Source organism: Narcine bancroftii, chromosome 6 (genome assembly GCF_036971445.1).
Source record: "Narcine bancroftii isolate sNarBan1 chromosome 6, sNarBan1.hap1, whole genome shotgun sequence".
NCBI classification, from domain to species: Eukaryota; Metazoa; Chordata; class Chondrichthyes; order Torpediniformes; family Narcinidae; genus Narcine; species Narcine bancroftii.
The window spans coordinates 171,163,412-171,184,199 of record NC_091474.1 but is presented as its reverse complement, the minus strand read 5'-3'; the positions used below and the strand labels follow the sequence as shown (position 1 = coordinate 171,184,199).

Below are 20,788 nucleotides of genomic sequence, written 5' to 3'. Positions count from 1 at the left end.
TGCTTCTATTGAATTATGGAATAATTTTGAATAGACCATTGGAAAGGTTTTGAACGTAACATTTCTAATGAAAAAATTTAATAGTGTCATTCTTCTGTCAATGACAATTTTCACTAAATCTGCAATTATGTCAAACATGAGAAAGATAATACAGTAATTAGAAAACAGTGAGCTGTGTGCACTAAATATTCTGTTTTGCTTTCCCAGCAGAAAGTAAGTCACAGGGAGAATGCAGATCATTAAAATTGACTACTTTGATCTTCTTTGCACGAGTTTTCAAAGAGGAGTTACATTCTCACAGTGGTGATCTTTCGGCAGAGGTTTAAAAGAAAAGTACTGTAAATGTATTTCAAAGAGGCTACCTCACTTAGACCAAGAGATTTAATAAAACTGAGACATTTACTATTTTGAAACAAATACTGAAATTATATGAAGTATAAAAACTTTATTCTCTTTAGCCTGCCCCTCGCAATTGAATACGATTTGCTTTTGCTTAAATTATGTAGGCTGAGGTGAGTTATAAGGCCAATGTGAGATGAGCAGGCTCTTCCATTAGATGTAGCAGGAAGATGCCTGTTGGGTTGATTACCATATAATGCGGCGTATAAGTAAACCGGCAGATAGGTCGACCCCTCCCCCCCCCCCCCCCCCTTTTTTAGTCTCATTTTCATGCTTTTATGTTTTATCTGGCATATAGGTCGACTCCTATTTTTTTGGGCTGTCCGGGCCTCCCAGAAACAACCAATTTTTTTTTTTTTTTTTTAAAAAACACCCCAATTACAAATAACAAAGCTGTAAATTAAGTAAGTAAAAAAAACCTTGACGCACCAGGCAGCAGCGGCAAGAACCCACAGAGCTGGAGTGGCGACATTGTGCTCCCGGCGGGAGCAGGAACCTCGGCTTACTAGGCAGGAGTGGCAATGGTGACCTCATGGTCCCAGGCTGAAGTGGTTACGGCAGTGTCCAGTAGTGGGGAGGTGTCGGGGAGCAGCGGCACCGGCAGTGGGGAGGGGCTTCCCGAATCGACATATGCCAAATTAACATCAATCTATTTTTTTTGGTGAATTTAAGGTCTAAAAAGTTTATCCAGCGAATAAGTTGACCCCACCATTTGTAAATTTTTTTTAGGATTTCACAACTCTACTTAAATGCCAAAATAGATGTGGCTAATTTATGATGTGATGCACTCGTTCCACAACTTGCTGAAATGCAGTCTTATTTCACAACCAACAACTAAGGAACTTTTTTCAAATAAATTGCCACAGCTGTAAGAAAGATTATAAATTTACAAGATGAGGGAATGAGCTTATGGCTAAAAATTAAGATGTTGTGACAGAGTATTTAGAGGTGGTTTGGGATGAATTGTTAGAACAGGTTGCACACAAACATTTTAAAACATAGAATATTTGCAGGACTTTTTCAAAGTGCTTTTTGCAAAAAGAGCAACCAAGTTGCTGTAGACAGCTTGCCAGGGAAAGCATGTGATTTTTGCAGGGAGGAGAATAGTTTTGCTCTCAGAGAGGGAGGATGTGAAACAGAGAGAAAGGAAACAGAAATCAGTTCCAGAAGGACAAAGCTGGCAAACGTTTGGAAGACTGCCTTGTCAAAGGAGAAGACAGGCTGTCTGAAAGGTGACCTAAAAGAAGGAGGATCATCTGGAGAACCCTGAAGGGGGCAAGTTTTGTCAGCAAGACTGATTAAACAGGAATCAGGTGTGGATGTCCTGCACCAAAGGGATCTCTCTCTGAAGACCAACAATAAGCCCCCTGAGTGGTGACCATTTACCTGTTAAGCACCAAAAACTGTGAATTTTGTTAACGCTAACTTCTGTGCACAGTACAAGAATTGCCTGCAACCAGTGAGATTGAACTGTGATCGAAATAACTTTTCTGAGCTTGTATACACATTGCACACACCTGAGCTTAGTATTAGAGGGGGGATTAAGTAAGTTAGGTAGGTTAAGTCATCAGTTAGTTTAATTCTGTTTTATTGTTCAATATATAATTAAAAACTCCTTTTGTTGAAGTAACCCTGTGTTGTGGTGCATATCTATTGCTGCTGGTTTTTGGGGTCCTCTGGACTCCGTAACAATGAACTTAATTATTCTGGTAGGAAAAAAAAACACATCTTTTACTCAATTTTAGACTGGCATTTAACTGCATATTTATTACCAAACATAGCTTTTGTTAAGAATCAAACCCTCATCTGGAAATTTTTTCTGTATGTCAAATTCCATTACCTGAACTCCAAAAACACAGAGGTAGATTGTTTATTGTATATGGACCTTCCCAACTACCAGTTCTGATATTAATACCCTTTATCTTTAATGTATATCCAAAATATATTTAATATTTTTCCATCTGAAAACAAATGCTCATAGTTGTCACTTTTACTCAATAGAATTAATATCGCATATTAAAACTGAAGAAACTATAATTGGATCCTCTTGCCAGCCATCATAAAATATTTTGCTTTTGTGTTAACCAATGGCCAAAAGCTCCCATATTCCACATACATTAGCTTAATTCTTTGCATGATTTAACTATTTTCACTATGCACTTTATTGGAAGGAAATAAAGAACAATTATTTTTAAACAAAAACAACAGGTGAAGCACTAGCCAATATTGTACTTTTGTTCAAAAAGTGAAGAGTTGTGGACAGTGTAGAGAGCCATCAAAGACTACAGCAGAATATGCATTACAGTTATAGAGTTTAATCTGGACAATTGTGAGGTAGTTAAAGCTGTTTTTTTTTAAAACTGTAGTGGTGGAACCAGATAATAGTAATGTTTAAGGGGCATATAGTTAGACATATGAATGTGCAGAGAATAGAAGGATACATATCATGTGTAAGCAGCTAAGTTTTAGTTTAAATTGGGCATCATGCCAGTGCAGACAAGTGGACCAAAGGGCCTTTTGCTGTATTGTACTGTTCTACATTCCAAAAAAAAGATAAAAATCTTCCTTTAGAAGGCATGAACATGCGAAGGATCTAGGCCAGTGGTTCTAACCTTTTTCCACTTACATACCACTTTAAGTATTCCCTATGCCATCGGTGCTCTGTGATTAGTAAGGGATTGCTTAAGGTGGTATGTGAGTGGAAAGAAAAAGTTTGAAAACCACCGTTTTGATCGTACCTAATTGACTCGTTATGTGCATGGTTTCGCAACTCCAAAGGAAATGGACCAATGATAATTTTTCTCAAGAAAAATATTTCAGTGACATTTGGGTCTAGAGCAGTGATTCTCAGCCTTTCCTTTCCACTCACATACCACCTTAAGCAATCCCTTACTAATCACAGAGCACCAATGGCATAGGGAATAATTAAAGTGGTTAGTGAGTGGAAAGAAAAAGGTTGAGAACTACTAATCTAGGCAGACGTGTCTTGAATGAGCTCTCCGTGGAGTGATAAAAAGACTATTTAAAAGTTTAAATTCAAGAATATTTTGATAGGAGATTTCAATTTTTGTTTCAATCCAATGTTAAATAGAACTGCAAGGGGAATGACAAGAACAAAAGCAGCAAAAGTGACCTTGGTTTTAAGGAAAGATCTGAATTTGATCGATTTATCCTAGAGAAAGAGACTATTCCTTTTATTTGAATAGAAATGATTCATATTCTAGAAGAGATGTGTTTTTAATATCTGCTCATCCACAATGTAGAATATTGGATGTGGAATATAAAATTAGAAAACTGTCAGATTATTTACCTTTGTTAATGACAATTACAATGTTAGATACAGAAAAAAAAAATAAAATTAAAAAAAAAAAATCGGTGTACAGATGGAGATTAAACTCAACATTTTTTAAAAAGTAAGATTTTTGTGATTTTATAAGAAGGAAAATTCAATTGTTTTGTGATATGAACAAACTTAGTTGAAAACAAATTTGTAATGCATTAAAAGCATATTTGAGAAGTCAAATTATAAGCTTTACAACTAAGATTAAGAAGGACTATATGAAAGTAGAACAGTTGGAACACGAGATATTAATACTAGAAAAAGACCTTCAGAAGCGTGCCTCTACAGATAAGTGTAAGTAATTAATTATAAAAAGCTCCAATGCAATACATGACAAACCTACAGAACTGAACTAAATAGTGATATTATGAATTAGGGGAACATGCACATAAAGTACTTGCATGGCTATTGAAATCTGAACAGGTTTTAAGAACGATTAATGCAATCAAAAATGACTCCAACACTGAAATAAAAAGAAATTTAAAAAACTTAAGAACTTTTATTCAAAGCTGTATAGTTCAAACTATTTAAAGGATGATGATAAAAAATAGATATTTATCAAATATAAACTCATCCACTAAGTTTGATAGAGCAGACAGACAGAACTGAGTGCACAATTCATGTAATTATTGGCAAAGCAAGCAATAAGTTATTTACAAAATAATAAATCACTGGGAGAAGATGGATTTCCACCTGAGTTTTATAAAATATTTAAAGAGGAATTGAACATTATTTTCATGGAAATGTTGAATCAAGCCTCAAGAACTCATATTTTACCAGATTATTGTTCAACTGAAATAATTATTGTGATGCTGAAAAAGATTAATCCTAGAGAAAGAGACTAGAGATCCTTTAAAACCTTCTTCTTATAGTCCAATTTCATTATTAAATGCAGACTATAAAATAGTGGCCAAAATTTTGGCAAAGAGAATTACTAAATTACTGCCTAACTTACATGGACTAGACAAGATTTGTTAAACAAAGACTCTCATAAGATAATGTAGCTAGACTAATTAGTATGTAACATACACCACAAAAAAGGGAAGATCTGAGTGTAGTAGTGGCATTAGATGCTGAAAAAGCTTTTTATAGATTAGAATGCGATTTTTTATTTAAAGTCCTGGACATATTTGGATTTGGCCAAAACTTTATAAATTGGATTCAGGCACTATATAATAATTCTAAAGCGAAAAATGTAAATAATGGACAAATGTCTAATCCTTTCACCTTGGCGAGATCTAGTAGATAAGGTTGTCCCCATCTCCAGCTTTATTTATTTTAGCCATAGAGTCATTGGCTGAGATAATTAGGAGTGACGTGGAAACAAAGGAGTTTGTCGAAGTGTATAATATATGTTTATTTTCAGAAGATGTTTTGATTTATTTGACTGAAATAAAGGCCTCATTTTGTAAATTGCATTTACATTTGGAGGAATATAGCAAGATTTCAGGTTATAAGGTTAATTGGAATAAAAGTGAAGTTATGCCTCTTATTCAAGGCGATTATATGCTCTGTCGACGAAATACTCAATTTAAATGGTCAAAAAAGGTGATTAGGTATTTGAGAATATGGATAGATAATTTAAATAGTTTGTATAAATTGAGTTATTTACCATTGCTTTAAAAAGTTGAAGAGGACTTTTCTTTTAAATTGGTTGCCTTGCCAATAAAATCAATCGGCAGAGTAAATTGTTCAAGGTTAATATTTTTACATGGATACAATATATTTTTTCAAACTGTGCCAATATTGTTACTACAAAAAATTTTTCAAGAAATAAATATATACATTAGAAAATTTATTTGGAAAGGAAAGATGTTAAGGGTATCCATAGAAAAATTAATGTGGAAATATGAATTGGGAGGTTTGCAACTTCCCAAGAATTATTACCGGGTGGCTCAATTAAGATTTCTTATTTCACTATTTGAGGGATCGAGAAAACCAGCATGGGTTAAAATAGGATTGGATAAATTGGGATTCAAAATTAATAACTGGTGCGAGGGAAGCACATTTGCTTAAACATTTGGTTAATATTTGGAACAAATTGAATAATGAAATTAGATTAATAGGTAGTATTTTGCCCAAAACGCCTTTGGTTTCATAATGGAATTAAAACTGTAGAGGATTGTTTTGAACAAGGTCAACTGATGTCATTTCAACAATTAAGAAACAAATATGGAATTTCATGAAATACCCTTTTTTTGCTATTTACAGTTGAGAGGATATTTGTGGGAAAAGTTAGGTTCAACTATCCTTGTAGTGAGCTGGAGGCTCTTGTTACGAATGGTTATACTAAGAAATTTATTTCTGTAATGTATCCCTTATCTTTAGCTTTATTTATTTTAGCCATAAAATAAGATAATGAGATAATTAAGAGTGATGTGGAAATAAAGGGGTTTAAGGTTGGTCAAGAGGAGCATAAAATGCATTTATTTGTAGATGATATTTTGGGGATATGGCAAGATTTCAAGTTATAAGGTTAATTGCGATAAAAGTAAAGATATGCAAGTAACATTAAAAAGGGAATACATAAATCAAGACATCAATGGGAGGTTGATTTGAATATTGTGATTCCTGAGAAAAGATGGGCATAACTTTTCCATGACTGTATGACCAATATTATAAATGTTAGAAATAGCTTAGTTCAATATAATTATTTACACCAATTATTTTCAACACCTCAAAAATTGCATCAAATAAAAACAGATCTATCAGATCAATGTTTTAGATGTGATGAATTAGGTACTTTTTTTTAAAAGAACACACATTCTACTTGATCATGTTCTAAGGTTATAAATTTTTGGGAGGATCTTGGAAAGTTTTTGGGACAAATTACTGGTAGTGGTTTTCTACAAGATCCAGATTTATTTTTGTTGGTGAACATTGAAAGAACAAGACCTAAACTAAATGTATTAGTATGTGTGGGTGTGTGGGTGTGTGGGTGTGCGCACATTCCAGCGTGCAATCCAGAACAACACTATTTCTCTACTTTTGGTTTACCTTTTGTATTTTTTCAGTTAATTATATTATATATTAACTATATTATATATTCTATATAGTGGGGGGGAAGGTAAGGGGGGCTTAAACACCATGTAATTGTTGTATCTTAAATTGTATAATTACATGGTTGAAAACTTTAAATAAAATATTCAAAAAAAAAGAATTTTTCCGCTACGGATATACAAAATGATTAGCAAGAAACAAAGACTACAAAAATAAACGAAATCTGAAGAGACACCCAGTCCACTTGGATCATCAAGTGAAAGCCCAAAAGGGAGCAGCATAGGAGCTGCCTTGAGAAAGGAACCTGGCAGTGCTAGGGGGTCGGCATAAGATTTAAATAAAATCCTGGAGAAGATGGAGATCTTATGTACACATTTTACAAGTGTAGAAAATATAATAATGAACATGCAAGAGAAAATGGGTGAACTCTCAGAGGCAAATGATGACTTAATAAGCCAAGTGGGAGTCAACCTGGTTACAACACAAGGAAAGCTGAAAGCTTTAGAAGATGGCACGAAAAAGTGGGACTTGGATAGGCAAATGTTGCTGGTCAAGATCGACCACATGGAAAACTTTAGCAGACACGACAATGTTTGAATTATTGGATTGAAGGAGGGGACAGAAGGGAATGATTGAGTGAGCTTCTTTGAATCATGGGTCCCATGAGTGTTGGGAGAAAATAAATTTAATGAGAAGCTACATATAAAAAGGGCTCATCAGACCCTCAGTCCGACCTGAGGAGCAGCGACCAAGGCCAGTCCTAGACATTTGAGTTATCAGGAAGCAATTTTGGGAGCAACATTTGATTATTCTAAACAACACAGTGGCCCACTTGAGGTGCTATTCTTTCAAGACTTTAATCCAAGTTTGATCAAGCAAAGGAAGGAGTTTTATGATGTGAAGAGACAAAAAATGATATATTCAATGATATACCCTGTGACATTGAGGGTTGAAGTAGCAGAGGGAAATCAGCGTTTTTTCAAGTCTAAAAAAGATGTGGAGGAATTTTTACGACTATTATGAGAAGACTTAAGACTTTAGATAAGAAGATGGAGAAGAATGATTATAATGGGAGTAAGTAAAAGTTTTTTTTTTAAATAGTCTTAATTATTTCTTGTTAGCTCAATTAACAGCATTCACCTCCAAATCCAAACTATAAGAATTCAGGTGCTATTCCAGAGTCTGGAAGTCTCAACTGACATTTCAGTGTAGTACTAATCTATACAGTGTACAAATAAAATTTTGATTTGGTTTCTTTGTCGTAACTACTTAAAAATCCTGGAATTTTCTACCTAACGAGTTTTTGTGATCAATACCACTGTCGTCATCAAATACATTGATAGAAAAAATTTAATTGAACACACATACCAAGGGGAAAAAAAAACACATCAGGTTTCAATAAAAAGGAATATATTAAAGAAGTACAAGTTCCCTGAATCAACTTGTATTCCAACAAAAAAAAAATGGGTAAAAGGCAAAGAACACTATGAAAAGAAATCCTCAATATTTATATAAATTGGGAAATATTTAAACAAATTAAATATAATAGTAATGGCTTGTTTCAAACCATAATCTATAGCTCAGAACCAAAGGATTGACTAACCATTTCTACCCATGGATGCTATCTGACCTGCTGAGTTCTTCCAGTATTTTTTTTTGTCTACTGGTACTCAAGGCACAATTTTAGACTTAACTTGCAAAGCACTCAGTCTCAATTAATAAAAACAAAACATGGATTCATGCCACACCATGGTGCAATAATCAGATTTTTAAAAAAAACAATGATGTAAAAACTGCAAAACAATACCTTATATGTATGAGGTTTGCACAGTTGGAAATCAAATGGATTGAAGTCATCTGAATTATAATTTTCCAAAATCACAGAATCCTAGTAAAAGAAAAAGCTTAATATGTAGTTAGATGGAAGCTCTATTATGAAAATAGGTCAAGTCATTTATAAATAGTACCTTTGTTTTGCAGTAATCTAGGTACTGTAAAATTGAAGCTTGCCCTCTTTCAAATGACTGGTTTAATATTGATCTAAGTCTGCACTGCAGTGGTTGATAAACACACTCATTCCATTTCTTGTATAAAAGCTCTTTCTTTCGCAGGTTTAGCATATCTGTGTAGATCAAATATTTATCCAACTCCTATATCAAGGAAATTGGTTACAAAAGAATAATGTCAGTACTCTGCATCACCATATTTAAATATATTTGTAATGTTATGAAACATGCAACATATCTAAATTTAAACATGAAATTGCATCAACATTATGCCTTAATTACATTTACATTATCAAACACTCAAAGATTAGGATGAACAGCCAGCACCTGTTTCCCAAGGCAAGAATAGCAAACACCAGAGGACATGTATACAAAGTGAAGGGAGGGAAGTTTAGGGGAGACATCAGGGGTAAGGTTTTTTTTTAAATAAACACACAGAGTTGTGGGTACCTAGAATGCCTTGCTGGGGATGGTGGTGGAGGCCGAAACATTAGGGGCATGGATGGAAGGAAATTAGAGGGTTATGGGGTAGGGCTGGTTTAGTAGTTTTACTTAAGGAATATATGGGTCGGCTGGGAGAACTTTTTTGGCGACACTAGGTATTATTCTATTTAGGAGAATCCTAGCGAAGATTTTGCTTGCAATGGAGAGCAGCGTGATTCCCCTGTAGTTTGAGCAGTCTGATTTCTCGCCTTTGTTTTTGTACAGGGTGATGACGATGGCATCACGAAGGTCCTGAGGCAGCTTTCCTTGGTCCCAGCAGAGAATCACAGACAGAGGAAACAGAGGAACTACTGACATGGTCTTTGCCCTCAGACAGCTCCAAGAAAAGTGCAGAGAACAAAACAAAGGACTCTACATCACCTTTGTTGACCTCACCAAAGCCTTCAACACCGTGAGTAGGAAAGGGCTTTGGCAAATACTAGAGCGCCTCAGATGCCCCCCAAAGTTCCTCAACATGGTTATCCAACTGCACGAAAACCAACAAGGTCGGGTCAGATACAGCAATGAGCTCTCTGAATCCTTCTCCATCAACAATGGCGTGAAGCAAGGCTGCGTTCTCGCACCAACCCTCTTTTCAATCTTCTTCAGCATGATGATGAAACAAGCCATGAAAGACCTCAACAATGAAGATGCAGTTTACATCTGTACCGCACGGATGGCAGTCTCTTCAATCTGAGGCGCCTGCAAGCTCACACCAAGACACAAGAGCAACTTGTCCCTGAACTACTCTTTGCAGACGATGCCACTTTAGTTGCCCATTCAGAGCCAGCTCTTCAGCACTTGACGCCCTGTTTTGCGGAAACTGCCAAAATGTTTGGCCTGGAAGTCAGCCTGAAGAAAACTGAGGTCCTCCATCAGCCAGCTCCCCACCATGACTACCAGCCTCCCCATATCTCCATCGGGCACACAAAACTCAAAACGGTCAACCAGTTTACCTATCTCGGCTGCAACATTTCATCGGATGCAAGGATCGACAACGAGATAGACAACAGACTCGCCAAGGCAAATAGTGCCTTTGGAAGACTACACAAAAGAGTCTGGAAAAACAACCAACTGAAAAACCTCACAAAGATTAGCGTATACAGAGCCGTTGTCATACCCACATTCCTGTTCGGCTCCGAATCATGGGTCCTTTACCGGCATCACCTACAGCTCCTAGATCGCTTCCACCAGCGTTGTCTCCACTCCATCCTCAACATTCATTGGAGCGACTTCATCTCCAACATCGAATTACTCGAGATGGCAGAAGCCGACAGCATCGAATCCACGCTGCTGAAGATCCAACTGCGCTGGGCAGGTCACGTCTCCAGAATGGAGGACCATCGCCTTCCCAAGATCGTGTTATATGGTGAGCTCTTCCACTGGCCACCAAAGAAGAGGTACAAGGACTGCCTAAAGAAATCTCTTGGGGCCTGCCACATTGACCACCGCCAGTGGGCTGATATCGCCTCAAACCGTGCATCTTGACGCCTCACAGTTCGGCGGGCAGCAACCTCCTTTGAAGAAGACCACAGAGCCCACCTCACTGACAAAAGACAAAGGAGGAAAAACCCAACACCCAACCCCAACCAACCAATTTTCCATTGCAACCGCTGCAACCGTGTCTGCCTGTCCTGCATCGGACTTGTCAGACACAAACGAGCCTGCAGCTCCATAAATCTTCGTCCGCGAAGCCAAGCCAAAGAGAGAAGATATAGGTGCACAACATCGCGGGCTGAAGGCCCTGTACTGTGCTGTAGTGTTCTATATTGATTCTTGTTTTGGACATTTTCATTCAGGCAATACTGTCCTTTAATAAACAACATAACCTTGCATCCTGTTACTTACTTTTTGGTTATTGTTTCCATTACCAGGGCAAATAAAATTTAATCTTGAAAAATGTGAACTGATGTTTTTTGGGGAGGACTAACAAAGCTAAAGCATATGCACTGTAATGGGTGGATCCAAGGAAGTAGTGACAAACAGAGAAATCTTGGTGTCGAAGTCCAAGGATCCCTGAAAGTGATAGCGCAGTTTGATATAATGGTGAAGAAAGCATCAGGGACTTCAAATTATCCTAAGCAATGAATAAAAGAGTGCAAAGGTCATGGTACAATTTAATAACATTTTAGTTGGATCACAGATGGTCTACAGTATATAGGAATAATGAGATACACTAGTATGTTACCCAGGATGGATCATGAGATACTGGGCATGGTTTCCTTGGAGTACAGGAGGATGATGAGGAATAGATGTAGTAAATAGGAATCTTTTCTCCAGTGCAGACATATCTAAAATTAAAGGGCATATGAGATGATCCAATGAAAAAAATATTTTGGAAAAGTTTTGGAAAATAGAATTAGTATCAATGGATATTTGATTGCTGGCGAGGACATGGTGGGCTACAGGGCCTGCACCTGTGCTGTGCAACTCTAGGACTCTAAAATTACAAATTATTCAACATACTTAAAAAAAAACTAAAAATGCAAAGGCAAAATATTCAACAATAATACAACTTCAATTAGCCAACATCAGAGTATTCAGAAATCCCAATGCTGGGATGTCACCCTCCCCTCCCAAACACTGGGGCTCTGGTTCCCACTACACTGTCTCTTCATTGGAAACCTGGAAAATTGTAATCATGCAATGCTATTTATTTATTTATTTTTAATCTATCTCGCATCACCAAAGTACAGATCTTTCCAGATGACAGGAGTTTTAATGAGTTGGAAAACTGAAATTAGAAGTAATCTACCTTCCCCTTTCCCACGGTGACAATCATAATTGAAATCAAGGTGGTTTCAGGTTCTGCATTGAGGTTAACTTGGTTCTGAGTCCAAGGGGACAGTTCCTCAATCTAGTGCTGAGGAAATCTCTTCAAGATCCATCACTCTAAATGGAGTTCAACACTGGACTAAACAAAGATTTCCACATATAGAAATTGGAACATTGCCACTCAAATGCTGGAACATTCAGAACCCCACGTTTTATCTGGTGAGGCACCAGACAACATCATGTGCAAAGTATATAAGATTCCAGTGGACATTGTGCTACTGTCTGACAGTAGGAATACAATAAAGTTCAGAAAGTATAAAGTTACCAAAGTTGTGATAGAAGTCTTTACTTTTTAATTTATTACTTGCTAATAAGTAATTTAAACAACAATATTACCTTCACAAAGCTTTCTTCTGTGTTATATATTGGCTGGCAGAGAGTATGAACCTCATTAGATTCCAGAACTGCTTTGGCCTTCAAAACAGACAATAGTTTAAAAACTATTGTAAATTGGTTACCCAAATTTAAACATTCACCATTTTCACAATGAACTACAAATGCAAAATCTCTTTAAAAAGTTAGAAATATTAGCCTCAGAACTTATGAAGATTTAGAGAATTAAAAAGGGATACAATTCACAATGCTATCAACTATAAGTTATACCCAAACCCATTCTTGTGAGTGGGATGGTATGGAAAATACACCTATGTACTCATTAATCCATTACAATATAATAATTTACTATGTACTTCAACTACACTGTTTATGGAAAATGTTCATGTAATTAAGTAACAGCCACAGTATGTAGAAAAGTTGGCTGATTATAGTATATGTAGAATTTGCTGACTCCAAATTCTGCTAACTTTAAAAAACAAGTCCAATGAGAAAACATTAAGGTCAAACATTCAAATCTAAGAAAATAATAGTGGTTACAGGTACCAGAAGAATAAGCATTCAAACATGAGAATAACAGGAGATCAGATAGAAATTAGACAGGGTGAGGTAAGGAGAACCAAAGTGGCAAGTGATTTATTCTGAAACAGGCTGGTTGCAAGGTAAGTGTAGCGCAAAGGAGAAGTGATAAGAGTACCATGACCGAGAAACAAAGCCAGAATGAGCTAATTGGTGCAAAACATCAATCAAAGTCAAACACTGATAAGTAACTGAAAATCTGTATATAAAAAAGGGCAGTATCTCATAGCAGCAGCATTTCAGAGTCCAGACTTTGATTTGTCTCAGCTTTAGTTTCCAAATAAAGGCTTAAACATTTGCTGAAGAATTCTATGCGCTTCCTGACTCATTTTTGGACATCAAAAAACCACAACAATAAGAGGTTTAGGATTTGCCAAAACTGATTTGAATCAAACCTCATTACTGCCAAAACTTTCCAAAATGTGGTCAAAGGAAGCGAAATGTCAGTGATATGTAAGCATCTTGTACCACTGAACTGATTGCAGCACTAAACAGCTGTGTAAAAGGGAAGTTATTGGGAATCTGGAGAACATTTGCCAATACTGTACTGGAGTTATAGCTTATATAAAAAAAGATGGTTGTGATTGTTAACACCCAGAAAATATTGCAGCAAAATTGTCTTAATATCCAGGACAGTGCACCGGTGCTATCTCACAGCTCCAGCAGTCTGTGTTCACTCCTGACCACTGACTGTATTTGTATAGAGTTTGCATAATGTCCTTGTGACCACACCAATTCCTCCAACAAAGATGTGTGGGCTGGTAGATTAATTTGCTACTGTAAATTGTCCTTAGTATGACTAGTAAAATTTGAGGAAATTTAATGGGACTATGGAGAGAACAACATTGGATTAGTGCAAACTGTTGTTAAATGATTGGTATGGACTCAGTGGGCTAGGGTCTGTTTCCATGCTGCATGATTACATCCTCAAAGGATGTAATCCCAACCCAAGAATTGTAGTATGATGGCTTTGCTTGTACATTCAAATCTTATTGCAATTGTTATGAGCCCAAAGGATCCCAAAACCCAGCAGCAATAGACATTCACCAAGACAAGTAGTTACTCAAACAAAAGTTGTTTTTAATTATCTTTAAACATGAAAACAAAATCAAACTTTAACTTATCTCTATTAACTTAACTAACCCAACTGAACCCCCTTCTAATTCTAAGTGCACGTATATGTAATGTGTGTGTAAATTTAAGGAAAGTTCTTTGGTTCACAGTTCAATCTCACTTCTCATTCTTCCAAGTTCACTGGTTGCAGGCAATTCTTATACTGTGCACAGAATTTAACATGTATAAAGTTCACCAGGCTTTGGTCCTCGAAAGGTAAATGTTTACTGCTCAGGAAGGTTCTTGTAGGGTTTGTAGAGGGAGATTTGTTGTTCCAGGATTTCCACAACTGAGGTACCAGCATTAGTCACCTCAATGTCTTGCTGATGAAACTTGGCCCATCTGGGTTCTCCAGATGATAACCTCTTTCTTTCAGGCTACCACAGAGTTCTTTTCTGTTCCACTTATTCCAAGAGAAACATCAGACAGATAGCACATCCAGCCATCTGCTACTCTGGAGCTTCTGTTTCAGTTCCAACCAGCTTCTCCAGGCTGACACTGTTTCAGCTGTGTCTCTCTCCCCCTCCATCTCAGATTCCAACTGCCAGCCACTTGTCCTTCTCTCTCTCACTTGCAAAACCCCCCTCCTTCTCCAACAAACAATAGGAGTCAGTCTTCTGCTCCTATCTGTTGTTTTAGGTAAACAAACGTCTCATTGACCTTTGAGTGAGCACTTTGCAGTGAAGTCAGAAATGTCCAACACACTCCAAGACAATGGTCTATTCATGACATCATGACATCACTGAATATGAATTCTTCAGTATTTCAAATAAGATCTGTTTTAAAATGTGTGTATATGATCTACTTTAATTTTACCAATTTATCTCCCAAAAACATTCCCAAATATTACATCACACAATAAAGGTCAGTATTCCATTAACATTACTATCTGCTTGCTGTACTGACATGCTTACTTTCAGTGGCTTTGTTCGATAACCAGGTCCTTCTGAACCCCAATCTCTTACCATTCAATAAATACCCTGCCTTTTCCCCAAACTTGACAACCTCACATGTTAAACATACCATCTGTTTCATTCACCACCTTCTTGCTCATTGAATTAAATAGTTTATATCCCCTTGAAGATTTTCTGCTACTTCATCACAACCCATGCTAACAACCATCATCTGCAAATTTCAATGCATGAAATTTGGTTCTCTCTCCAAAATCAATACATATTGTGAACAACTGAATTTCTACCACCAATCCCTGAAGCAACCTATGTATTGCAAGCTCCCAGCCCAAAATAACCTGCTTTTTTTTCCCCCATCCAATTTTCACTCCACATATTACCCCAAATCCCACAACCTCTAATTTTACTTCTATGTGTTGCACCACATCAAAGAGGTGCTGAAATTGAAAAGGCAAACACTTTTATTTCAACACATTCACAGGTTCCACCTAATTTATTATGGTAATTAAAGCTTTTAAAAATTAAGAGATTTCCATTTCAAACATCCATACTGAATTAGGCACTTTTATCGTCTCTCTTGTAATAGGTAAAACTAACTGATCTCTTTCCCAATTTTCTCTCTCCCTCCTTTGCTAATAGTGAGGATATATTTGGAGCCTTTTAAGAATCTATGAAATAAAAAAAAGGCATGTCTTTATCTCCGACACCACCTTCAAAACCTTGGGATACAAATCATCAGGCCTTGCAATTCATCGGATTTGAGTCCTATTACATTCCCCAAAGTTTATAAAAAACTAATGCTAATTCCTTCAAGGTGCTAATTCTTCCTGGATCTGATGTTCTCCCTTATTCCAAGAGGTTTTATCTGTGACCCTAGAATATAACATAGGAATAAGCCCTTTAGCCGACATGTCTGCTTCAAACATAATGCCCAAATTAAACTAAGACTCCTATCCCCTGCCAAAGGGAAAACCAGAGGTATATGATCCAGTGATCATTGCAGGATCAGAGGTGGAAAGGGTGAACAAATTTCAGTTCTTGGGAGTCACCATCTTGGAGGATCTTTCCTGGACCCATCACACTAATAGCATCGTGAAGAAAGCATGTCAGCGCTTTTACCTCCTCGGGAGTTTGAGGATGTTTGGTGTGACATCAGAAACCCTGGAAAATTTTCACAGGTGTGTGTTGAAAAGTGTGCTGGCCAGCTGCATCACAATCTGGTATGGGGACACCAATACCCCTGAGTGGAAAGCCCTGCAAAAGGTAGTAGACACTGCACAGGACATTACAGACAACCCCTCCCCACTATCAAGATCATCTAAAGGAACGCTGCTCTCAGAGAGCCCCAGCAATCATAAAGGATCCACATCACCCAGTGCATGCTCTTTTCTCGCTGCTACCATCAGGAAAGAGGTATAGGTGCCACAAAACTCATACCACCAGGTTCAGGAATAGTTTCTACTCCTCCACCATCAGACTCCTCAACAACAAACTCAATCAGGGACTCATTTAAGGACTTTTACTCGGACACTTTATTGATTTTTTTCCTCTATTGCACAGTTTGTTTATATTTCCTTATTTGTTTATATGTGCACGTTGAATAGTTTTCTTTTGCACTATCGATAAGTGGTGATTCTGCCTCGCCTGCAGGAAAAAGGATCTCAGGGTTGTGTGTTGTAAGTGACAATAAATCTGAAATCTGATATTCATATGTTTGTTTAAAAGCCTCTCAAATGCATCTTTCTCCTCACTACTCCTGACAGCCTGTTCCAGGCATCTACCATGTTTTATGTAAAAAATGTGTAACACATCTCCATTAAACTAACCCACCCTTCACCTTATCATATGTTCTTAAGTATTTAACATTTTTATCATGAGGAAAAAGATTCCAACTGTCCAGTAATTTTATAAATTTCTATCATTTCTCAACTCAGCCTCTGATTCTCAAGAGAAAATAACCCAAGTTTGTCCAACCTCTCCCCATATCCTCTAATACAAGTAACATCCTGTTAATTCTTTCCTGTATCTTTCCTGCAATGGGACAACCAGAATTGAAGGCAATATTCCAAGTGTGGCATAACCAGTTTTATATAGCTGCAACATTACTTCCTGATTAATAGTCCATGCAGGCAAGATAAGCCATCTTTATCACCCAATCTACTTCTGTGGCCATTTTCAAGGAGCTACAGATGTGATCCTCCAGATCCTTCTGCATGTCAATGCTTTTAAGAGTCTAACCATTGTTATTATACTTGCCCCTTAAATTTGGCCTCCCAAAATGCCACACCACACACTTGTCTGGATGAAACTCCATCTTCCATTTCTCTGCCCATATCTGTAACTGATCTATATCCTGTTGTATTCTTAGATAGCCAACTCCACCAATCTTCAAGTTTATCATATGATTGTACGTGTACAACCAGATGAACCAACTTTTCTCTGGACCACAGTACACATATACACAACACATAATAATCACATTATACATGTACAAGATAGAATACAAAAATTTTGGAATAATTTACTAATTTCATTTATAAGAGACTCAAGGTTACAGGATACTGTTCATCAATCTCACTGCCTGCAGGAAGAAGTTATTTCCCAGCCTGACAGTCCTGATTTTGATGCTACTGTACCTCTTTTTGATGGTAGTGGGTCAAATATACTGTGCGATGAATGGAAAGGGTTATTAATAATTCTGAGCCCTATTTTAGCAACATTCCCACCAACATCATTATTCGAGGGAAGGGAGACCCCAGTGATCTTTCAGCCATTTTGATGATTCTCTGTATTGACTTCCAGCCTGATGTTTTCCATCTACCGTACCACACAATGATGCAGCCAGACAGGACATTCTTAATTGTGATCTATAAAATTTTGTCAAGATGGGGGCCAGTAGCCTTGCCCTCCTCAACTTCCTTAGGAAGTATAATACTACTGCGCCTTCCTGATGAATGAGAAGGTGTGCTGGGGGTCCAAGATAGGTCATCTTATAATATGCACAAGAAGAAACTTCGTGCTTTCAACTATCGCCGATGACAAAGCCATTGATGTTTAATGAAGAGTGGTGGACCTTCCTCCTCCCAAAGTTCGCTATCATCTTTTTTTTTGTCCACTTTGAAACTCAGGCTGTTATTCTCACACCATTTGACGAGTCTCCTAACCTCCTCTTTGTAAGTAAAGTCATTATTATTACCAATGAGGCTAACTACTGCTGTGTCATCAGCAAATTTGATTATTCTGTTGGAGATGAATTTGATAGTGCAGTATTGAGTCAGTAGCATATACAGTAGTGGGCTAAGCATGCAGCCCTGAGGTGTGGCAGTGATCAGGTGATGGGACTTGAGAGTTTGTAGCAAACCAGGAATGACTGTTGTTTTTCAGTCAACAAGTCCAGGATCTCGTTGCAGAGAGAGGTGTTGAGACCCACTGAGGACAGTTTATCTACCAGCCTCTGAGGTATGATCATATTGAATGCCAAGCTGAAGTCAATGAACAACAGCCTGGTCATCCGCAAAGTGACTAACACACCTGCCTATCTTTTCATCCAAAATATTCATGTATATGCACATATACACACACTATTAATTCACCTCAAATCCCATGCATATGTATCTTCTGTATCAGCCTACCACAATGGACCTTTTTCATAGGATCAAAGGATATAATGAAATACTTGCCACTTGTCTAAATACATTCTTTCTTCTTTGGCTGCTTCTTCTTTGGCTTGGCTTCGCGGACGAAGATTTATGGAGGGGTAATGTCCACGTCAGCTGCAGGCTCATTTGTGGCTGACAAGTCAAATGTGGGACAGGCAGACACGGTTGCAGTGGTTGCAAGGGAAAATTGGTTGGTTGGGGTTGGGTGTTGGGTTTTTCCTCCTTTGTCTTTTGTCAGTGAGGTGGGCTCTGCGGTCTTCTTCAAAGGAGGTTGTTGCCCGCCGAACTGTGAGGCGCCAAGATGCACGATTTGAGGCGATATCAGCCCACTGGCGGTGGTCAATGTGGCAGGCACCATGAGATTTCTTTAGGCAGTCCTTGTACCTCTTCTTTGGTGTACCTCTGTCTCGGTGGCCAGTGGAGAGCTCACCATATAACACGATCTTGGGAAGGCAATGGACTTCCATTCTGGAGACGTGACCTACCCAGCGCAGTTGGATCTTCAGCAGTGTGGATTCAATGCTGTCGGCCTCTGCCATCTCGAGTACTTCGATGTTGGAGATGAAGTCGCTCCAATGAATGTTGAGGATGGAGCAGAGACAACGCTGGTGGAAGCGTTCTAGGAGCCGTAGGTGATGCCGGTAGAGGACCCATGATTCGGAGCCGAACAGGAGTGTGGGTATGACAACGGCTCTGTATACGCTTATCTTTGTGAGGTTTTTCAGTTGGTTGTTTTTCCAGACTCTTTTGTGTAGTCTTCCAAAGGCGCTATTTGCCTTGGCGAGTCTGTTGTCTATCTCGTTGTCGATCCTTGCATCCGATGAAATGGTGCAGCCGAGATAGGTAAACTGGTTGACCGTTTTGAGTTTTGTGTTCCCAATGGAGATGTGGGAGGGCTGGTAGTCATGGTGGGGAGCTGGCTGATGGAGGACCTCAGTTTTCATCAGGCTGACTTCCAGGCCAAACATTTTGGCAGTTTCCACAAAACAGGACGTCAAGCGCTGAAGAGCTGGCTCTGAATGGGCAACTAAAGCGGCATCGTTTGCAAAGAGTAGTTCAGGGACAAGTTGCTCTTGTGTCTTGGTGTGAGCTTACAGGCGCCTCAGATTGAAGAGACTGCCATCCGTGCGGCACAGATGTAAAGACCTCATTGTTGAGATCTTTCATGGCTTGTTTCAGCATCATGCTGAAGAAGATTGAAAAGAGGGTTGGTGCGAGAACGCAGCCTTGATTCATGCCATTGTTAATGGAGAAGGGTTCAGAGAGCTCATTGCTGTATCTGACCCGACCTAGTTGGATAACCATGTTGAGGAACTTTGGGGGGCATCCGAGGCGCTCTAGTATTTGCCAAAGCCCTTTTCTACTCACAGTGTCGAAGGCCTTGGTGAGGTCAACAAAGGTTTTGTTCTCTTTTCTTGGAGCTGTCTGAGGGCAAAGACCATGTCAGTTGTTCCTCTGTTTGCGCGAAAGCCGCACTGTGATTCTGGGAGAACATTTTCGGCGACACTAGGTATTATTCTATTTAGGAGAATCCTAGGGAAGATTTTGCCTGCAATGGAGAGCAGCTTGATTCCCCTGTAGTTTGAGCAGTCTGATTTCTCGCCTTTGTTTTTGTACAGGGACCAAGGAAAGCTGCCTCAGTACCTTCGTGATGCCATCATCTAAATACATACACCTTTTCAAAATCACCCAAGTTTACAGCCCCGGTGATCAGCATTCCATTTTTCTTCTTCTTATAAACCCACTCCAACACTGCATCATGAATGCAGTGACCATTATTTGCTCTTTGTCTCCTGTAAAAGTTAGCATGCATATGGGAACACCATAGAATCCCAAATTGGGTTAAAATCTGAGGAACCCCCACCCCCCCCCCCCTCCAAGATATCCTTTTTCAACAAGATTTAAATAGTTCATGAAGGCAGTTCACTGCCAATACAGTATTTTAAAAGCAGTTAAGAATGAGAATTGAACACTGGCAATTCCTATGACATGTTTATTTTTTTAAATGATTGATTAAAAAGGAATGTATTGTAGCAAAATAATAATGTAATCAGAAACTCTAACTAGGCCCTATTTAACAAGATTGTGACATCTTAAGAACAGTATTTTATTTAGAATCAATTTAAATTT

General features: G+C 38.1%; 2 protein-coding genes across 7 annotated transcripts in view; one reads left to right on the top strand and one right to left on the bottom strand.

The window, feature by feature from the left end:
- The window catches only part of LOC138736734 (intersectin-2-like), a 220,624-nt gene extending 209,504 nt beyond the window's left edge, over positions 1-11,120 (top strand). For 4 of the 5 annotated variants that reach the window (XM_069886717.1, XM_069886722.1, XM_069886719.1 and 1 more), the window contains one exon: positions 9,454-11,119. In XM_069886717.1, coding sequence (XP_069742818.1) covers positions 9,454-9,543 — 90 coding nt within the window. In that variant the 3' untranslated portion in view covers positions 9,544-11,119. Of the gene's footprint in view, positions 1-9,453 lie in introns of all 5 variants that reach the window. The other variant, XM_069886721.1, reaches the window with a different exon arrangement.
- The window catches only part of fam228a (family with sequence similarity 228 member A), a 36,475-nt gene that overhangs the window by 6,472 nt on the left and 9,215 nt on the right, over positions 1-20,788 (bottom strand). For both annotated transcript variants that reach the window (XR_011340539.1, XM_069886737.1), the window contains exons 3-5: positions 12,400-12,477; positions 8,707-8,889; positions 8,547-8,627 (exon numbers count right to left, since the gene is read on the bottom strand). Coding sequence is in view for 1 of the 2 variants with exons in the window: in XM_069886737.1 (XP_069742838.1) it covers positions 8,547-8,627; positions 8,707-8,889; positions 12,400-12,477 (342 nt within the window). In the remaining variant the exon portion in view is untranslated. The remainder of the gene's footprint in view (positions 1-8,546; positions 8,628-8,706; positions 8,890-12,399; positions 12,478-20,788) is intronic.